This window comes from Ostrinia furnacalis, unplaced genomic scaffold, assembly GCF_004193835.3.
Source record: "Ostrinia furnacalis isolate ACB-3 unplaced genomic scaffold, ASM419383v2 OfSCF1242, whole genome shotgun sequence".
Lineage (NCBI taxonomy): Eukaryota > Metazoa > Arthropoda > Insecta > Lepidoptera > Crambidae > Ostrinia > Ostrinia furnacalis.
The window spans coordinates 678,856-693,758 of NW_021131481.1; the positions used below are offsets into that span (position 1 = coordinate 678,856).

The following is a 14,903-nucleotide window of genomic DNA, read 5'->3' on the forward strand; positions in this document are numbered from 1 at the left end:
ATGATTCAGGGTAGCATTTGGTGCATATTGCCAAATATGAGATATTATTATAGAAAAGAAAGGGGAATTATAGTGCATGCAGCTTTGCGGAGGGGTGGCAAAGCTTGTAGGAGCCGGGCCGGGACAGGGGTGGTCACGCGGGGGTGGCGGGCCGGGCGGGGCGCGCTCGATACGCGCGCGCGCCGCGGCCGGCTGCGATTCAGTCTCGTTCAGACGCTGTCGGGTGCGGACTGTATGTCTCTTTTCGACTGCATCTGTCAAACGTTCCGATATCGTAAAAGTGTATCACTTTCATGAAGTACGTATTTTGAAAGCAACTATTTAATTAAAACCTAGTTCTATTGTGATTAACCACCTTCTTGAGTGTGGTAGAGTTCGTATTTATCGGGATTTCTTTAATTTGTTTACATTCAGATCACATGTTTACTATCGAAGTTTAGGTTAATCATGGATTGTTTCTAATTGGTGAATGAAAATGTTGTTAATTAGTCGTGTAGTGGTGTTTGATGGTGTCTGAAATGTGAAATAGCGTGGTGACAACGGCTGGTTCTGAAAACTATTGGCTGGCTGGTGGTGATATCTCACATCGTTAAGAGTAGGATTGCGTCGAATCTTGAGAATTGGAAGACGGTGTTTGGGTATGCAGAAATAGCGTGAGCTGTGTTATTCAGCAAAATGAGTGTGTGAATATTTGATGGTGTCGTGAACGGGAGCGTGCAGAGAGTCGAGATTGGCTCGGAAAAAGGTCGCGCGACGGCGCAACGGGGGTATTGATCGGCGGCGGCGCGGCTCGCGAGACGCCGGCGTCGCCGCCTGCCGCCTAAATAAAGCTCGCGTGTGTGCGCCTTGCCTGCCGCCCTACGTGTCGGCCCGCCCGCGCTAGGACCGACGCGTCGGCCGCCGTGCACCGACGGCGCGCGTTTTCGTCATCCTGTCGCATGCCACACATAATTGCAACGATAGTTAATTAAAAACATACCTACCTGTTTACTGTCATTCAGTTCTTTCGAAACTGATTTGTTTTCGTCTATTCACACACTCATTTAGCTTGTGGTAGGCACAGGTTAGGACGTTAGATCAGAATTGACTCAGAATCAGAGTTGATTTGACTTGCCCTCAGGTGGCTGATGATGAAGCATTGACTACCTACGCTTCTGTTTTGGAATTTTGTGATAGGTTTCCACCTCAGATCATAGAACTTTGATCTGAGGTTTCCACACTTTCCACCTAAGATAATTAACAATCTTATTATTTCAATGTTAGTGCTCGTCGCGATAACGAAGCTTTAACTAGGTAGGTAATATCTTCCGGTTAATTAGAATACCCACCTCCTATTACCTCGTAGTTAAGGTTTTTTTTTAATTTGGGCATTTTGAATTTCAGAGAGAGCGCGGCGCTATCGGTTTTACGCGTTGCTCTCTCCTACGTGATTTAGAATTTTAATTGTTGAAAGATTTGAGACTTACTATTTTGCTTAATGTTAAATTACCTGTAACCTATTGAGGTGTTATTTGACCCCATAGTTACCTCTTGCCCCTATAGTAAGTAATATTTTCTAGCTCTATTGATGGATCCTCAAGTTATAATCATAATGAAAGACTAGAAGTACGATTACCTACCTGGATACCTAATTAATTTAATGTTTTAATTAGTTATCATATACATATATAAAGTTCTGTCTTTAAAAAACGCAACACAGTAAGGATTAAGCCAGCAGTTAATATTTTTAAAACACCTATCCAAGTAGGTAGGTGATTAAATATGTATGTAGGTAGGTAGGTACCTACTTGTCCGATAATTACCTAATCTCTGGAGTTAACTGTAGGTTAACATAAACAAACAGCTCTGCCATTTTGTCACCACGTTATCTTCATATTCATAACATCCAATAGGTGTGTAAGTAGGCTCTTTAATATTTGAAGAATATTTATTTACACTGAACGATGTATTCTATTCTAGGCATGGGATGTTGGACTGACTGAGAGGAACTCACAACAATAATGGCGCGAACTGTGCTAGCAGGCGGGGCCTTGCTCTGCGCCTTGAGCATAGCACACGCGCTCATCCTCGTGCCGCACGATGTCCGGCCCGGGCACGCAGTTCGACATTTCACCGGCAACCATTCCAGATACACGCTCCTTGACCCCGAGTACGCTCCCTTCTTCACACTCCTCGATGACGGCCTACTCATGACCACAGCTGACCTAGAACCGCTACTTAATCAGCCGCTCAACCTCGCCGTCTTGGAGCAAACGCCATACAGTAGCGCCGCCCACTCCATCCACCTCTTAGTCGTGGACAGAAGGACGATGCTACATTTTGCTGGTGCTGACCACCTGCGGGGAGAGATTCCCGAAAATGCGCCAGCAGGCACTGCCGTTGACCTTCCCCCACTCAAGGCTACTGCATTAGTCGACGTAGGCCCCATCGCCTACAAAATTCTCAAGGGGAACCAAGACTCCGTGTTTTCGCTGCGAGATAAAAGTAAAGGTTCACACGAAATTCCTGCCGTCAAATCTGTCATTACGGAGGGCGATGTAGAGATTATCGCTACGGAACCGTTGGACACTGAAGAAAAGAGTTTCTACGAGTTGGTTATTCAAGCGACGGACCTTCACGGGGCCAATAAAGTCAGCCTGCCCGTCCGGATCGACGTCACTAATGAAAATGACCACGAGCCCCTTTTCGAGCAAGAGATCTATTATTTTGCTGTGAATGGGACACCTAATGAAAATGGTCCGAATGGTTCGGCTCATTGGCAGAGATTCTCTAGTATTGGCACGGTTCACGCTTACGATGCTGACGGCGATCGGGTGTATTATTCATTGACTAACCCGAGCAATCTGGCAGTTATAGTGCCGCAGACGGGGGAGTTAATTTTGGCGGGTGAACCTGACAGCCACGAGGCGGAGTTGAGGGTGCTTGCTCACGACACTGGCTCTCCGCCGCGTAAGAGCCGACCTGCTCGCGTCTTTCTCGAATTCGTGATCCGCAATAGAAAGAAATTGCCAACGCTTCACCGCGAGAAGCGTCGCGTTACTCGTGCAGTCCGTCCGACGAAACGTATCGAATTCACCGAAGCTGACGGTGAAGTAGAAGGACGTGCAGTTTTTACGCTTGAAAAAGAAACCGACCGCGAGACATTTAAAATTCGGGACGAAAATCCATGGGTTACCGTTGAACCAAGTGGTGTAGTGAAAGTTAAAAAGAAGTGGGACTATGAGGAGTTGGGACCTGAGAAGACCATTGACTTTTGGGTGACAATCACCAACGCTGGAAACGGAGGTGAGTTTAGCTTTAGATTATAGCATAATCATATTATTATGGGCCTACTCTAGTCTACTTAGAATAGATATTTTAGCAAAACAATACTTGCACCGAGTAGGTATATGAATCATCAAGCATCAAATCAAATCATCAATGTAAATGCAAAAGTGTGGATCAATGTAAAGAAAAAAGGTTTAAAAAGTTATCGAATTAGTGTAGGTATAAACGAATATCGTTTGTAGTCACCAAGGCAGTATAATTCTTGTTCAGACGCAAGACGCAAAGCAATAAACGCGTGCCTCTACAAAAAACTTTAATAAAAATAACATGGCGCGCCCGAACTGTAGCAAATCGTCTCGCATCACATTATATTATTTTACTTTTTTCCCCCAGAGGCCTTATAGTTTTTGTTCAGGTGTACCACTTATAATTTCTAATGTCTCTATCGAGAGAATTGGGATAATGACAAGGAAAGAATAGGGATGCGTGGGAGTATCTTACGGCGGGCATTGTTTACAAAAAACAAACTACCTACTTATTTATGCCAGATTGATAACATCGACATCGTTTGAATATTTGTTATTGCAAAACGAGTTGGAAATTGATATGGGTATTGTTTTGAAATGCTTCAATATTCTCGATTGATATCTCGGCCAACTTTTTATCCAGAGTTATAACCACAAACATTATTATGTTTCTGCTGCTTGTAATATTAGTTCAATGAAAACGAGGGGTTAGGTAGTTTAATGTTTAATTTATGAATCTCATTAGCATTAGTCAAGCCTAATTAACACCCGCTAAAACCGCGATGAATAAAACTTAAGCGCCATAAAATTACCGCACAACTCGAAGGAAGTAGTAGGTACCTATTCGAGAAATGATTACTTCATCGGGATTATGAGAGCAAAAGCGATCGCAGTCGTGCAAGGGGCGTGCATCCCTTCCGAAGTTCTCGGGCAGCCCTCGCCCTCGGTCACGACCCGACTTTAATTAAGATGATTGCACCACCAACTCCTTTTTCTAGATTGTTTCGTAGCTGTTGAATTATTTCACAGATTCTTTTGTTCAAACTATAAACAATAGAACATCGCACCATCGCTAGTGGTATTTGCCTTGCACGCTATTTGCTTTGGAAGTTCTATACACATACGATTTCCAATGTTTATCAAATATTAACAATGACCGGTGACAAAATTGTCGTTTGTATTTGCATGTCATTTATGCCTGATATTGCCCTCATTTAATTTTTATAGAGCAAACATGTTTAACGTTCAGGTTCTTGACAACGAAATCGTTAAAACTGCCATTAATTTGATCGTACACATTTCGATTTTATGATAGTCGATAAAATTATAAGTATATCTGGGTACCGCTCTATGGGTTTATCTTTAATAGCCAAATCACTTTAAAAGTAAATCCCATTTGTGATTACGGTGGGCACTCGTAAGTTCCGATCCAATGCAGTTCACCACGCACCTGTCACAGCGAATGGTGCAGAGGCAGCGGAGCATGAACACGACAGGTCCGGTCACGAGACACGACCAGCATCCGCGGCACCGCGGCCCGCTCCCATCACGATTCCCATTGTGATTCGTTATCGTTAACCTAGTGACTACTTACAAATTAGATCTTGTTAGGTTCGCTCGAAACGACCCGCAAGCAATGCTCGCTAATTCCGATCTAAAACGGTCAAATTGTGCAAAAGAAATTGTTTGTTTTTTCGTTACAATCTAAATTGTTATTGTTTTCTAAATTGAAGTTATCTTGGCAGAATCCAATAAGATTACCAATTAATATGCAAGGTTACTTTTACTAATTCAATATAGTAGGTACACGTAATTTTAATAAAAGTGTAAACATGTTTAATCTAACTTTTCGGAGCTAAAGGTGTCAACAAGAATCGTAATTTACGAGATTATCTTGCTTGGTCTCTACCTCACATTGTGTGTTTATTGTGAAGCATTTCTTTAGTCGCATTCCAGCCGACATGATTGCTACAAAAACTCGTTGCGGATTCCACGGCGCGTTCCTAGATCGCTGTCAGAAATCAAAAGTGGCACGAGGTGGCATCGGTGCGCGTGGAATTCCCATTATTCCCATTACGCGCAAGTGCATTGTCGCGTCGAATGGTAGCAGCCACAGGTTGCGCTCGCGACCACCGTGCCCAATGCGTGGATAATCGGGGACCTGTCGCACGGCCTCAGCCAATTCCATCTAGCCGTGACAATCATGACGATGATGATCAAGTATTTTTATAGAATGTTAGATATTCGTTGGTAATTACGTATCTGACCGGTTTTCAAATATTGAAAGAAAAATGGTAAAACGTTAATTCAATCAGGTTTTTTTATCAGATATAGCTCTTGCTTGCGGCTTCGCACTCGTGTATTTCGATCTGTCTTGCTCTAAACACGATCGTTAACTGAAGAATTGATATGAGTTTTTCTCCCCTTTTTCGTTCTTCATGCAAACTTTCCCTATTTCACCACCTTCAAGAATTGTTGCGGCAAATTACCCAGGTGCTTCCTTTTTTGAGGTTCAGTCTATCTCCGTACCATAATTAATTTATCAAAACTGCTCGTACATTAATAATTAGGTACATATTGATTATTCTAAAGATGACGAAAATTCACAAACATTGAAAATATCCAAAATCAGGAAACTCGAAATCCCAGTTGGTGTTATCTCGTGTTATCAAAATAAATCGTGATCCGACTTGTTTAATTAACATTCTGGACAGACAGCGAGCCGTGGTGGGTGGCCGAGCCCGAGGCACCATTGCCAGAACACCCCGCACCTCTAGGAATCTAATCATTATTATGTTGTATGGGATGTTTCAATAGATAATAGAGAGCGGACAGGGTCTTATTTACGTTGGACGGACGGTAATTTGTATAATATTTAGTTAAATCATTTCATTATACAACCCTTCAATATTTGCGCGCTCCAAAAATAAACATAGATGAAACAATTTTGAGCTCAAGCCCGCAATGCTGCTTGTAGAGCATTGCTGGATACTCGAGGGAGCTCCGTCAAAGTACCTTTGTCTGTTGAAAAGCGAGCACTATTGGCAAATTAATTCTCTTCTCTTGCAGCATTGCTTCTCTTTGAACCGTCAATCGACAAAGGATTCGAAGAGATTTTCAGGAACTCTCGTTAGGTTTGATCTGTTATTGTTATCCTATTCAGTACATAGCTTTTGATTCCGTGTCGATGAAAAAATATAACAGCGTTATTTTTCATGTAATTCTCTCAGTAAGTACGAGTATGTATAATACTTCTGAAGCAATAAAGCGGAACAGGTGCGATGTGAGGCGAGGGTGGCATTTTAATCCCGTAAGAAAGATGGTGCACGTTACAGCAAGGGAAGGTATCCTTTAAGAAAGTATCAATTTTGCGATACTCCGGCTAGAGGAGTCTTTGTTTACTCTATTATCTGAGGATTTTATGAGATGTTGAATATGCCAGAACCATTCAAGTAATCCGCTACCAACCGAGTAACATGGAAAGCATTGGGGAAGGCCTGTGTTCAGCAGTGGACGTCCTATGGCTGAGATGATGATGATGATGATTCAAGTAATGTTTATGCACTAACTATTCTTCTGTAATGTTTTTTTTCTGGATTAATAGCAATATGCTAATTAGAATTTCTGCACGAGTGTATGATCATAGATGTGACAAAAACCGTGAACGTCGAGTCGTCAACGGAAAGATCAAAGTACCTAACTTTCTTTGAACACTTGTAGCAAGCTTTTTATAGCAAAGCTGCAAAGCGTGGCATATCGGAGAGCGGAATAACATCAGCTCCGGTCACTCACTTTGTGCTTTGTTACTTGCAAACCGAAAATAAGCGATATTGAATATTTTGCAAATAAATCTACGTTATGTAACAGTCGAACAAACAAATTACCGTAGAGATAACAATCTGTGCTAACCTAAATCTCTTTGCGATTGGTTGAAGTGTCGAAATTAATATTCGTTTACGAACTCGGCGTTTACTGAATTGATGAATTTAATATTGGTGCGACCGGCGACGGCGGTAATCTAGCGATTCGTTGGGTAGAAATTGGCACATCCGAGTGGGGTGCAGTCGACTGAAATCCAATTTATACGGTTCTTTTAAGATGGAGTACATAGGGACACGTATGTTTCATGACGAGGGTTAACCTTTTACTGTATTTTATTTAAATAGGGCTTAACTAGCTATAGATAATGTAGCAAACACGTAAATGAAAGGGGACATCAGTGATGATGGTTGACTCGCAGTGGTTACTATCCGTTTCGTTTGTTATGTTACGCAGTTTGTTAACCCTTAAATGGTTTCTGCCCGTTATAAAGGACATGTCAAACAATTGCCTACAGAATCTAAATTAAAGCAATTTATCGACTTTCAAGGGATATTTTATAAAAAGCATGATATTTTATGTGAAACACGGGGCAGTAGTTCCATAAAAAACCGCGAATTTTAAAAATTAAGACAGTTGAATAACTGTAACAGCAAGGTCAAGTTTTCGCTGTTGATAAATATGGCAACACTGTGGGTATTACACTTGTTCTTGTGCTTTATTGACTGATTTTAGAATATTAACGAATAAAACTGACGATTATTGCCAAAACTGTAAAAAAATATCGATTTTTTTTCATTCATTTTAAGGTTACAAATGTTATGTCACCTAAAACGGACAACGCCATGTATCTGTAATAAATACTCATGTTGATTTTTAGAAATTTTTACCCCATTTCCCCCTTTTAGGAGTTGAATTCTGAAATAACCTGAAACACGTGTTTATTAATTTATCCATAGGAGTACTCCTGTGAAGTTTCGAATTAAATAGTGCAACTAATTTTGTTTCGCCCTACAAACTTTGGACCCCCATTTCATCCCCTTAGGGGGTAATTTTGGAAAAATCCTTTCTGATAACACCCTTAGACCCTAATAAGGAACCTACATGCCAAAATTTGTGTCTTTATACACACCGGTTTGGGTTTTATGTTGATATATCAGGCAGTCAGTTTCTCTTTTTATATGTCTGGGTATTTTTTGATAAATTTATGTAAAATCAACAGTAAATAGTCCGGATGGATTGCAAAAGGCGCTGGATTAGCCAGAGGCTGATTATCAGGGATTTCTGTATTGTTATTAATAAAAGTTGTTTTACGTTTGTTTTCCTAAACTGGCAATGTCCTCCCTAAGTGACATGGATGTAATGCTAAATAATTGGCAATGTCCGTTTTGAGTGACATGTCATAACTTCTATACTAATTGAATTTTTTTCAAAAAGAAAAAATTTTTTTCTTAATCTATCAAAACAATACCTAAATCCCAAATTTGACCATTTTTGAAGCAAGGGTTCAATGAGTGCCAATTTAAGGGTTAANTGTTAAGTTCATTCATTCAATCAATGGCAATAGGCGCGGGCGTCGGTCGCACAACAATCGACGCACTGGCCAATTCCCCTCATTGTGTCCGCCGCAATTACGTATGCGCACTTCCTATGCCTGACTGACCCCAGCCTATGAACACATCTGTTCTCCGCTAACCAGCTCGAGTTAGAACTGGTTTGAACTATCATATTCCGAAATTCCTCTGAGGCTGGGATATGGATCAATTAAAAATAATCCCAGACTAGCAAAAAGTCTTCAAACAAGTAGCTTTGAAAAATATTACCCGTCTAATTAACTACTGCCGCGGAATATTCTACTATTACAGTTAGAAGATAATTTAAAGCTGCAAGCTTGCTTAATAGTCTGAGGCTAAGCTGTTTGTTACTTAGGACTAAGTAGGCTTTGTATTTATAATCACAATTTGTTAAACGACTAATTTAGCATGACAGTTGAACTTCCCTTCGTCCTAAAGTCATTTTGTTTCTTTCTCTCGGCTGATGAGGATGCGTCTTGTGTGGTTAGTAGCAATTAAACAATTTTAATTGATATGACACATAATGGCCCTTGGGAAAAAATTAAAGAAAGCAGAGGGTTTATTGCGTGTAACATCTACAGAATATGGTTGTTATTTCGAGTTTAGTAAACAGAAGTATACAAATACATAGAACGTGTATCGTGTAAAATAAAACCTTTTCAAATTCCCTTACCTATTGGTAGCTTGGTTTATTTATTTTCGGAGAGTTGGGAGAGTCGCAAGTTAATAAAATTTATTCGCCCTACCCCATTTATCTTAATAAATGTACAACTCTATTGTGTGTGGTCGGCCTTGATTATTTCTGGGGTTTGCAATGTGGGATGTTATTTGGAAATGGGGAATTTGTAATAAGTTACTTCTGACATGATGCGAAAAAGCTTCTTTTCTAAAATTTCTGTAGTACTCGTACATATCTATCAGGATCTTGTGCTTTAATTTTTTAAATGAATTAGGAAAAGCAATGTGGGATGTTACTTGGAAATGGGGAATTTGTAATAAGTTACTTCTGACATGATGCGAAAAAGCTTCTTTTCTAAAATTTCTGAAGTACATATTAGGATCGTGTGCCTTAATTTTTTTAATGAATTAGGAAAATCTAACTCCATGGATTCCAAGTTACTATCAACAGTTGTTTTCTTCTCCGTGGTACACCGACAAACTACATAGTAATATCTTAAACAATGATCTTACATCGTGACTCGTGAGTGCGAGTAACGCGTGCACTTCTCTCACCTATAATTAGATGTGTAAACATCACGGCATCGGCGAGAGTGTCAGTGCCACGATCTGGCTGTCCATTTGTGGGCTTTCACTATGATTGTGATTTCATTGCGGTCATTTGCTCGTCTTCCTAAACGGAATCGTCGCGATGCTCTTACACGTTCAACTGACGTGAGATCGCGTTTATTTGCCGTGTAACAAATGGCCTATCCATATTTGAAGCTATTAAGTGTCTTGTATGCGTTCAACTAGATTGGATACGATTGGTGCCACTTACATTGGCCGTTATGTGAAATGGTCTGGTATGACTTTGATATTTTCGCTATAACTTTTGATGGGGTTAGAAAATTCACGATGAACAATCGCTTGTAAACAACAAAAAGCTCTACAGCACCGATTATCCTCAATTAATGAGGCAAACGATCCCGTCAATCGCACTGCGGTGCGCCAGTGGCCAGCCATCAATATTCGATGCGAGGGTGCGAGATAAAGTACTGCCGTTAGTTTTACACGCCTCGCGTGACCTCATCCTCAAATATCAGCATCGTGCCGATACGGTACACGAAGAGTTGGAAGCCGGCATAAAAGGAAACTTTTCATTGTTAGGGAAAACTCAGTAATGTTGAATGAGAATGGTTTCTTATGTTTGGTACCCGTAACGCGGTTTCAACCCGCATGTTACGAATATTTTCTGTAACATTTTTGAGTTCAAATGAGGAAAATTTTAACGAAAAGTTAGAAAAAACTTTTCCATGCCGAAACTTCACTGAATTTGCTGATGTGTTTATGTTTTCTGTGTTTAAACAAACAGTAATAAATGAATTCGTAGCATATTGTTGTATTACGAATTTCAGGTGCAAAATTAAACACCTCATCATAGTCAATACCTTTGTTAATACAAAGGGGTGCTTGCCAATTAAAAGTTAAAACATGTGTTTCCGTTTTACGGTCAATTTGAGTTCGTAGTCATGACATTGTTTGCTCGTATAATGTTTTGATACAAACGGTGTGTTCGTTGCTTTGTTGCTTACATTTTACGGCACCATTTTGGACTTACCTATTAGTAGAGAAACAGCCTTCATGTTTATTGCAATTTCGTGGCCAAAATGGGTCGTGTGTTTGGTTAGGAATTTCTGCGAAGAGAGACATCACCCATAAACTGTTATCACTTGACGTCAATTCTGTCGTTTCATATTCGCGTCAGCTCCAATTTTGACTCTGACCTCACAAAATTTCATGACTCCTGTATTAGTTCGGCCCGTTCGAAATATTGCACGGCATTGTTACTGAAAATTATGTAACTGAAACAATATTATATTTTCTACTATATCTTACATATAGATTTGGTTGAATTTTATTTGATTTATTTCTGTTTTATTTCGGGAGAAAATTAGACGGATTGGCTTTAAAATGAATAGGTAATTAAAACAAAGAAAAAAGTTTTCCTACTTATTATTATTATTACGCAAGCTTGCTTCTCTGTGCCATTTGAACCCACAAAGGGGTGTTTTTCGCAAGTCGCAATTTGATCACCCTAGGGCGTGCCAGCTCCGCAGTGCATGCACTTCATTTCACATTGTTCGGTTTCGCAATGAGGGCACTTTAGACCACTCCAGGTCTACGATTGACATTCATAGTTAGAACTTAGAGCCAGACGTAAGTTCTCCCCTCGACGTTAAGCAGGCTCGCTAAAGTTATAAGAGACGTCTCGAATACTAACTCGGACTTTACTCTTGTATTGTATTAGCGAGTTGCGGCACTCACCGCCCTACATAGAAACGGTTGGGTTTAATAAATAATGCTACTCACTCGCCTCGGGTTGCTATTGACTTCGACGGCTGCAAAGCTGTAATTATAAAAAGTTTATCAAGACAATGATTAAATCGGACTCCGTTGCTGGTTATTAAAGCTTACGCATTTCTTGTAATCAATCAAAGTATGCGGATCTTAACTGTAAGCTTCCATTCAAATTGATCAGGAACTTCATTACGTCTAAAACTCAGGGGCATCCAAGATTCAATTAAAATGCTTAATTGCACCCTTTCTTGTGTACCGTGTACCTAAGTGTTTTCTTACTTAATAGGTAGATGTGGTTCATTATCAGGCCGTGTCAAGTAGAACGTCGCGTCGTGCCTCGGAGTGGGGTCGGGAGGTCGCGGGAGCTGTAGTATAAAACGAAATTACTCACTAAGCCAGGTGGATGAATGCCTCTAATATTAGCCATACATCGCTTTATAGCTGCTAGACATTGCATTGCTCTGGCCGCGCCCTCACATTTTAATTAAAGCATTTCTGTACTCTTTTGGTATTATAGGTACAATGTTCTTTTATGGCTAAAGGTAAACGTACTTTTGAGTTATTCGTGTGTTTTCGTCGGAATCTTTCTAGCTAGGATAACGTGTGCTTAATTTATTAGATCCTGAATACAGATTAGGGAGGGGTAGGTATATTATGTTCTCTGTTTTATTAAGATTTAGTAGACCTCAGGGATGTAAGGTGCAATTATTAGCACTCTGCCACCCGGGGGAAATACTCCGAGGGCAATAATGTGGCCGTGGCCCTCACTGCGAATGTCCCTGGACCTTGTTGGTTTTATTGAGTAGAAAATTAAAATTAATCATGCGAAAATCGAAATGTACTTGAATAAAAGCAAATTGACTTATCAAAGATATGTCTGCAGTGCGGAATTTCGACCATGATTGTGTGGTCGGACCCAAACCGCAATGTTTTACCCTATTGAGTGTTTAACTTTGATAATTTGCATTTTGAACTACAGAGAACAAACGGCGAATTAAATTATGTAATAAACGGACCATTAAAACATTTTTGATTCATAAAGCTAGTGGAAATACAATGTTTGAAATGGAATTGGAATAAGAATGCTCATAAATAAAGGTTTTAGAATTAAAAAGGATGTTAGCTAGAATTTTGCAAGTGCAAACAGCATTATTTCATATTATTTACCCGTGAGAAAAGTTGTAGTCACTGCTATTGCATGTTACATTTCAGACTTAAATGAAGATAAAAAATACCTAGCTTTTAGCTCATCCTGTTCATAATTCTCGCGGAATTCCTGGGTGTTATTTAATTACGGTAATCTAGTGTGTATTATCCTCTGGGGAATGCAATAACTACAATTACTAAATAATATGTCGGCTCTTTCAAAGAGTTAAAGTAGGTAAAAAATAAGACACTCGATTTTTAAAAATAATGCCTTGTGTAAATTGGCAATATTATGGCATTTGCAGTTTACGGAGAAACATTTTGTTCAAGTTTGTTAATGACATTCATTATGATTATTTATTATTATGCTTTATATTAATTTGTTAAAATGTTGTTAATTAAAGCATTTCAACCAGCCTATGAATACGTTTTATACTTATCCAAAATAATATACGGATGGAATCTGGAGGAGACCTAAAGCGTTTGTCATGGGGACAATAGAGCAGTAAAGAGCAGTGTAAACTTTCAGTACAGTAATCCCCAGAATAAACATTCCCAGATTACACTTGCTCCAGTTTGGACAGTTTATAAATAACAGTAGAATACTAAATAACATTGAAACGCTCGCCATTTCCGCCGCGTGAATCATAGAATCATAATTACTGACACGGATGGCCAATTCATCACTCTACATTTTTATAGAGCACCTTTCCCGCTAATAACTTGTCGTTGTTTAATTCTGATGCTAGAACCATATGATTAATCGTTTGGGAAAACGTGTCGGCTAACACTGTTATTTAGGCACTCGGGATTTGTGACCGCTAAATTGATGCAATTACTTTTTCGTTAAGGTAAGCGCGTTGATTGCCGTCCGTCCGACGCAGCCCCGATTCGCGGGTGACGCTGGACCGTTAACGCCTGATGCTCTTGTCGTGCATCAACCATTTTGACGATTCGTGCCCGATGATTAGAGCCTCGGTTGCGAAACTTAAACATACTTCGACACGGATTGCGGTCGTCACGCTAGATCATCCTCTGGGACTTTTAAATATCTAACTGCACAAAGTGGTCACTGCCATGTTTGTGATTCACAACCATTTTTCAACATGATGTTAGAAGCGTAAATAAATTATCCATGATTTACGGTTAGGAATATAAAGTAATTCGATTAATAACAAACGGTCAGATACAAACAAATTACTGAGGGCTCGAGTGGAATCGTTCATTAGATGAGTAATTTGTGTTTGATATTGACCTTTAGAAGTATCGGAGTAAGAACTTGTGCGTACGATCGATTCGTGTTCGGCCCGGCGGGGGTTACCTCGCCCGCTGATTTCTAAATCCTAAGATTAAATAATAATATGAAAAAGAAGCTCTGTTTCTAATTTTATTGGTATCGTTTATGGGATAGGTTGTAGAGTCATGACAAGTGGTTGCACGTGACGTTACACAAGAAAGTCAGTCGGTGTCGTGTTAAAGGGCACTTAGAAAGAGCGTGGATGTAATGTAATGGCCTTGCCTTTCCCATCGGCTCTCGCTGGGTACATGGGTTAAGCTAACCTTTGGATCTGTGGTCAAGTGTTGAGCAAATACTTAGTACGTGTCTCACAATTAAGCACTCAGCAGTCCGGTAAACAAGCAGTACCTACATACTTGCTGTTAACAATATGATAGATAGGATATTGGAACAGAATATTTGGTCGGTAACGTTAGTGTAATTTTCGTTGCAGAATTTATAAAACCTAAGCACATGCTGTTGTACTCGTAGAACCACAACGATACAATTAAGGAGAGTGATTTTTCAAGTATATTGAAAATTTTGCCTTTCTTTTTAAAGTGAAGTAGTAAATTCGTTCGTAACATAATTCAGTGCCCACGGTTACATTTTATAAATTACATCGAACACGAAGCACTTTTAAGTGTATTAAATAACACGTTGACAGGGTAGTGCACCATATTATGTGAGTCATACACGATATTGTGTACTATTTATTGTGTGTAATCTTCAAGCGAGAGGGTTAATCTAACTACCCAGTACGAGTAGAATGAGACT

General features: G+C 39.8%; 1 protein-coding gene across 4 annotated transcripts in view; it reads left to right on the forward strand.

Moving 5' to 3' along the window:
* The first annotated feature begins 211 nt into the window (after window positions 1-211).
* Window positions 212-14,903, forward strand: part of LOC114352029 (neural-cadherin) — an 82,513-nt gene continuing 67,821 nt past the window's right edge. For all 4 annotated transcript variants that reach the window (XM_028303463.1, XM_028303464.1, XM_028303465.1 and 1 more), the window contains exons 1-2: window positions 212-298; window positions 1,960-3,285. In XM_028303463.1, coding sequence (XP_028159264.1) covers window positions 2,001-3,285 — 1,285 coding nt within the window. In that variant the 5' untranslated portion in view covers window positions 212-298; window positions 1,960-2,000. The remainder of the gene's footprint in view (window positions 299-1,959; window positions 3,286-14,903) is intronic.